Genomic DNA, 6,751 nt, shown 5'->3' on the forward strand with positions numbered 1-6,751 from the left:
GAGAGCCAGTGAGCTGGGCAGCCCTAGTCCTTCCCCAACCCATTCCCCTCCACCCCAGTCACTGTATGCACCAAACACAGGGAGGAGAAAGGGCAGAGATACCTTTTTTTCTTGGGGCAAAGGGTGACCACTCTTTGTGGAGGGTGTGTGTGTGTGTGTGTGTGTGTGTGTGTGTGTGTGTGTGTGTGTGTGTGAATACCTCAATCTTGTGAAGGGGTGGAGAAGAAATAAACCCAGTATGAGGCACATTAATTAAGGATACAATGACCCTAACCCTGGGTGACACATTTGCCAAGATTGGTCACCAGCATGGCTCACATCCCTCCTCCTCAAGTATCTAAGCCTTTAGAGAATACAATCTCTGGAAGTCAGGGACCCAGAAGTTGCAGCAAACCCAGGATCTAGAACAACCAATGAGTACTTAAATGCTCTAAGTAAGCATTTGGAATTAAGTAGACATATAGAGCCTGGGGCACGAGGGTGCATGGGAGTGGGGTGGGGGGGTGGGGGGGTAGGAGGAAGGCTTTGGCTTAATCATAAAAGCAAAGGGGAGAACCTAAGGATGATCTGAGCTGTCCAAGGTTTATGGTACAGCCAGATGGGTTTGTGGGATCAGTACAAAGGTCAGCAGGGCTCTTGCCTATATACACCTGGTACCTAGGCATAGCTCATAGGCCCCTGGGCAGAGGACAGGAGTGGCTAGACTGGTTTCTAATCTGTATTCCTAGGGAATCCTCTGCAGTTCTCGGAGAAAAGTCATTAAGAAACTCTCCAGCCACCAGATCCCCTAGTTTTGGGCCATGCTGGTAGCTCTCCTCCCACATCAGCAGAGGTCTTATTCCATGCCAAGGGCAGAGATAGGATAGGGGTCCTCCAGGAAAGAAAACCAGAGTCATACTCCACCGCTGACAGAGAGGAACTGCACCTCTATTCTGCAGCTAGCCTGGGGAAGCCCCCGTGGAATGGGGCATCCCTGAGGCAGCCCCTCCCCCCCACGAAAAATCATAGTCCTAATTCCCCCGAGTCTATATGGCCCTCAGCTCTGGAATCATAGACTAAGAGCAATTGTCCCCCAGGTGCTCCCAGGACTCCAGGATTCCAATGGCAGGTCTAAGTTTGAATCCTAACGTCCGGCCCCCAACTGTATCCATGGGGATGGTTGAAAGGGGAGGGGGAGTCACCAAGAAAGGGTATCTCTTGCCAAGGGACGGTGTAGGAGGAGTCTGCAGTGCATGTGGTGCTTCTGGGGATTCAAAGTGTCTCGTAGGTCATGAGTTGCGGGGTGAGGAGGGGAGGGGGAGTCACTCCTGGTGACGTCTCTGCCTCTGCGGGAAAACTGTATGTCCCGGGCACTGCACCATCCGCGGGGAGGGGGCTCTGCTGAGGAAGGGGATCCCGGATTCCGGGGTTCCATCCCAGGTGCCCAGTCGAAGGGACCCAGGTGGGGCGGGGGAAGGGGCACGGGAATGGAGAATCATTGGGATCCCTGGGGAAGGGAAGGAGGGTTAGAACTTGAGGAAACTGGCTACTCGGCGATGGGTAGGAGGGTGGACCGGAGGAGCCGTCAGCTTCAGCACTAAGTGTGGCCAGCTCCTTGGAGCAGTGATTCGAGTAAGGACCCTTCCCCTTCGTTCCCTCCGGCGCGGAACAGACCCCCTTCCCAACACTTCTGCCCTTGGGGTGGCCACATGGATCACAGGGGGTCCTGCTTCACCTTGAAGCCACCAAGTTGCAACCTTCTGATTATGGGGGAAGAAATGGAAAGGGGAGGGGAGAGGGAGAAGGAAGGGGAGAAAAGGGGAGGGAGAGGAGGGAGGAAAGAAAGAGAGAGAAGGGGGGAAGGTAGCCCTCCCTCCTCTGCTGCTCCCAAAGGCAGCGCAGAGGAGGCGAGCCCAGACTAGCCCCCCGCCGCCGAAAGTTGCACTTACGTCCTCGGGGGCCATGGGCAGAGGCTCCTCGGGTTCGGGCTCGGGTTCGGGCTCGAGCTCCTCTATGCGCTCCGCCTCGGCACAGGCGGCCACCGCGGGGGCCGGGCTGGGGTGCTCGCCCATGGCCGAGAGCGTCCCGCACGGGGCCCGACGCGCCGGGCTAGTTAACTTTCCGCTGTGGCCCCGGCGCCGCTCCGGGGGGCTCCGTGCGCGCAGGGCGCAGCCAGCTCAGCCAATGCAGAGTCGCGGCCGCGGCCGAGGGAGCAAGAGCCCGAGCGCGTCCAGCCGCCTCCGCAGCAGCAGCCGCCGCCGCCGCCAACGCCGCCGCCTCCTCCGCCACTGCCGCTTCCTCTGTCGCCGCCGCCGCCGCGGGCTCCAGCCCCCATGGCCCCGGGGAGCCGCCGCGGGCGCGGGGCAAACTTCTCTGGGCGCCGCTCTAGCTCCCGCCCCCGGTCTTGCCTGCGCTCTCTTTCTTGGCTTCCTCCTTCCTCTAGCTCTCGTCCCGTACCAGGTCGCTCTGCCGGCCCGGCTCAGCTCAGCTCCGCGGCCAGGGCGCCCCTGGGCCGCCCCGCCCCGGACCCCTATCTATCCGCTGTGGCTTCCCAAGCGCTCTGGCCCCTCTGCGCTGCCAGTGGCCCGCTCTGAGTCCCAGGCTCAGTCTCCTCCCCCTCCTCGGAGGCGGAGGCGGGGCGGGGGCGGGGCCGGTCAGCCTTCTCCTCCCCAACCCCCCTCCCATCCCCATCTTCCCAGCTTCAGGGCCAAATTGGCCATCCATACCCAAGGAGAGCCAGGAAGAGCGCTGGTTAGCGCGGGTTCAGGTGCCCAGTAGTTTGGAAACCTCCGCAATAAAAGTAGGGAGAAGGGTATCTCCGAGATTCAGGCCAAATCACTGCTGGGGAGGGCCTTGGCAAGAATGCAAGACAGAGTAGCCCTTGAGGTTTGGAAGCAGAGGTGGCAAGCCCCTTCTTCTCTGTGATAATAACCATAATAATGGTATGAATAATGATAATGGGTAATATGCAGCATGGCCTTGGTGGGTAGAGGCAGACAGCCTGCCGGTCTAGAAGTCCTGCGTCATGGTTCTGACTTAAACTCATAGCAGCGTCATTACTTCATTACCCTGGTCAACCTTTGGGGGGGGGACTCTCTCTAAGTTAGGGGTTCTTCGGTTCTTCACCTGGACCTCAGTGGCACTCTGATGAAGCCTGGGGGTCCCTTCTAGAAATGGGTTTTTAAATGCTTGAAATTCAAATCACAGGATTACAAAAGAAACCAATTCGATGAAAAGTTCTTTTTTTTAATTGACAAACTCCAGGTTAAGAATCTTTGAGACAAGAGCAGTTGCCCAGTTGTCCAGATGCATTGATAGAGGGTTTCCTCCATCACTGAAACTCCTTCTCCAGGTTATTATATTGCATTATTATTATTATTATTATTATCATTACTATTATGATGATGATGATGTCTTATTTGAGCTGATAGTTTTGTAATGCTTTAAGGGGGGCAGATTCCTTTACATCCATTACTTCGTTTGAACTTTGCCCCAACCCCTCTAAAGCTGAAATTATCATTATGTGCATTTTGCAGATGAGGAAGCTGAGGCTCAGGGAGGCACCCAGGATGCAAAGATTTACTAGTGTCAGAGGACAGAACGAAAGGAAGGTCTTCCTGCTTCTAAGTCCAATGCTCCATCCACTTTGTGTCTCCCATAAAACCTGAAGTCTCTGTCAACACATTGCATCCACTCTCCCCCAAATTTGTCAAATAATTTAGTTGTCCTTAAGGATTTGGGAGAACCTTCAGAGAGGGAAATCCTTCCTGTAGGTGGGTTACTGGGAGGTGGGCTGGCAGCTACTTGGAGGAGATAACATCGAGTTGCAAAGAACTTGATTAATTTCACTTTCAGAGGCAGAATGGAGAGGAGAAGTTAGGGTAAGGAGTGAAGTTCAGTGGAAAGGGCAATAAGGAAAAGGTGAAAGGAAAAGAGTGCTGCCACTTGACTATAAATATGTCTTTTATAAGGAAAATCCTCCTGTGGTTTCTCTTTTTATTTACCAACAAATGCTACTTATCCACAGAGGACCTGAGTTCAAATCCTCCCTCTGATACTTGCTCCCGGTGTGACCTGGGACAATCAAGTTTACCTTCCTAAGCCTCAGTTTCCTTCTCTATAAAATGATGGGTTTGGACTAGATGACCTTGGAGGTCTAGGTCTATGATCCTATGTTCCTACCCTACTATCAGGCACTTGAACCCTCAAAGACTCCCCATGCTCTTATCCTTCAGTACTGCAGCTTTCCCCAGGCTCAGACTTCAACAGCAGCATAAATCCAGCTCCATTGAGCTCCGTGAATATCGAGATTTTGCTTTTGAAAGGTGTTGAAGGAGACAAGTGCTTTGGGGGAAGGGGGCTAATATCCAAATCCTAAAGTCTGCCCTGCCAACATCTAAGGCCAAATGGAATGTAAGCTCCTTGAAGGCAGGGACTATTCACATTTGTCTTGGAATCCTCAGCACCTCAAATTGGCCATCAGTCCTAGTCAACAAGTATTTTTAAGGACTTCTGATGCACGTGCTAGGAACTGTGTTGAATATTGGGATTACCAAGTGGTTCCTGTGCTTCTAGGGCTCACAGTCTAATGGGGGAAAGAGACTAAATGCCTAGATACACACCAGATACATAGAATAGATGGAAGGGAATCTCAAAGCAGAAGGACCTGGCAATTGGAGGAAGAAAAACCTCCTGAAAAAGGTGGGAATTGAACTTGAGTCTCGAAGGCAATCAGGGAATACAAGAGGTGAGGGACAGAGTTTTCCACGTATGGGAGATAGGTGATGCAGACATAGAGGTGGGAAATGAACCAAGAAAGGCTTCATGTAGAATATGGTACTTGGTCTAAAGCCTCAAAGGAAAGAGAAATGCTAAGAAGGAAGGAAGAAAAACATTCCGTGTATGAGAAGGCCAGGCAGTGGCAGAGGCACACAGATAGGAGATGGAGTGCCTGGCACAGAAGAGGTAATTAATTCTTGTGGATTAATTGATTGATTGATTTCCATAGTGAGCAAAGGGATGACTAGAAGCTGAAGGACTTGGCCAGACTCCTGGAAGTAAACAGGAGGAAAACTATGGAGAAGAAGTGTCCCCTGTCCCCCCAGAGACCACCAAGCACCCACTCACAGGCTGGACAGCTTCCTTTGTTTTTTATTAGTCACATTCAATTCCTTGTGACCCCTTTGGGGGTTTTCTTGGCAAAGATACTGGAGTAGTTCACCATTTCCTTTTCCAGCTCATTCAACAGATGAGGAAACTGGTAAAGAGGGATAAATGACTTGCTCAGGGTCACATAGCTAATAAATGTCTGAGGCTGAATTTGAACTCGGGAAAATGAATCTTCTTGACTCTAGGCCTTGCACTCTATCCACTTCACCACCCAACTGCCCAGGACAACTTCCTAAAGTAGATTAATCCCCCAAATAGCAGAGCTACAGAGTAATGCCCAGGGTCTTAGGCAGTTTTCATTCCTTGCACTCCCTTTTAAAAAAAACCCTTAGCTTCTGACTTAGAAGAGGGCTAAGGGCTAGCCATTTGGGGTTAAGTGACTTGCCCAGGATCACACAGCTAGGAAGTATCTGAGGCCAGGCCTTGCATGCTTCTTAAAAGTGCAACCCTATTTAAGAGGTTCCCTCCCAGGCTCTGGGCAAACATCCAACTGCCCTCTGAGGGAGCAACTCCATCCATCAGCTGCTGGAAAAGTCCTTGCTAAGTCCAGAGCTTCACCAGAATGATTCTTCCATTCCTTCTCCCAGAGCTGGCTGGCTCTTACCTCCACCCACTCATCCACCTTCCTCTCTCTCCAAGCAAGGGCTGTTTTCCAATATTGAGAATTGCAATTAATGTTCCCATCTTTAAAACACACACACACACACACACACACACACACACAGAAACCTTTAATATAAAACCTGAAACCATCTCACTCAGGCAATGCCTGCCACCCCTTAAAAATAAGGGAACGAAAATTAACTAGCTTCTAATTAGGTGAGCTTATTGCAGACACCAAATCCGATCTCAGTTTCAGAAAGTGTCATCATTTAAACTATTCTTGTCTCCCTTCCCTTCCCCCTCCCCTTGACATCCCTATTCTACTAACAAGTCAAAATCCTGGCAACATTTCCTTGTAAATAAAAAATGTCTACATGGGGTGTGAATTTGCAAATTGTTGGGAGGGGGAAACATGGTGAAGAAGGATCCAGGAGATACTGAATCTTTAGAGAAGAAAAACAATTTCAACTCTAGAAGGAATTGAGCAAACAAGCCGGAGGGCTGTGAATCAACACTCTCTCTCCTATCCATTTGCATGACCCACATGTGCAAGAGCTCAAGTCACATTTAGAGTCTCACCTTGAGAAATGGGCCAGGGAGGAAAAAGATGGGAGAAGGCAAAGATGCTTGAAAAGAGACAGAAGGAGCTTGACTCCCAATGTAGGACAACTTTGACAGAGTCTGTTTGGGGGGTTCCCATGATGCTGGGGGGTTCCCATGATGCCAGTGCCCTGCACACAGTAGGAATATGAATGTTTGCTGAACTGAATTGAATGCCAGCCCAGAAGAGAGGGTATCAAAGCTCCATGATGCCCCTTTAAACTGCCAACCCCAATCCAAATAGCTTCCAAAAGAAAAAAAAACACAACAATCAGGCTAATGCTTCTTTGGCCTCTGTTTATCTGATCTTGCCAACTCCAGAAGCTTCAACGGACTTTCATTCATTTAGTAAGAAAATTAAATAAGCATCTTCATGTATCATGGAACGACTGAGGCACAT

General features: G+C 50.9%; 1 protein-coding gene across 5 annotated transcripts in view; it reads right to left on the bottom strand.

Annotated features, from left to right (window-relative positions):
* The window catches only part of RHBDL3 (rhomboid like 3), a 74,913-nt gene extending 72,340 nt beyond the window's left edge, over nt 1-2,573 (bottom strand). For 3 of the 5 annotated variants that reach the window (XM_007485560.3, XM_007485557.3, XM_007485555.3), the window contains exon 1: nt 1,929-2,571. In XM_007485560.3, coding sequence (XP_007485622.1) covers nt 1,929-2,051 — 123 coding nt within the window. In that variant the 5' untranslated portion in view covers nt 2,052-2,571. Of the gene's footprint in view, nt 1-1,928 lie in introns of all 5 variants that reach the window. The other 2 variants (XM_007485556.3, XM_007485558.3) reach the window with 2 other exon arrangements.
* Nucleotides 2,574-6,751: the final 4,178 nt, after the last annotated feature.

This window comes from Monodelphis domestica, chromosome 2 (genome assembly GCF_027887165.1).
Source record: "Monodelphis domestica isolate mMonDom1 chromosome 2, mMonDom1.pri, whole genome shotgun sequence".
In the NCBI taxonomy this organism is placed as follows: domain Eukaryota; kingdom Metazoa; phylum Chordata; class Mammalia; order Didelphimorphia; family Didelphidae; genus Monodelphis; species Monodelphis domestica.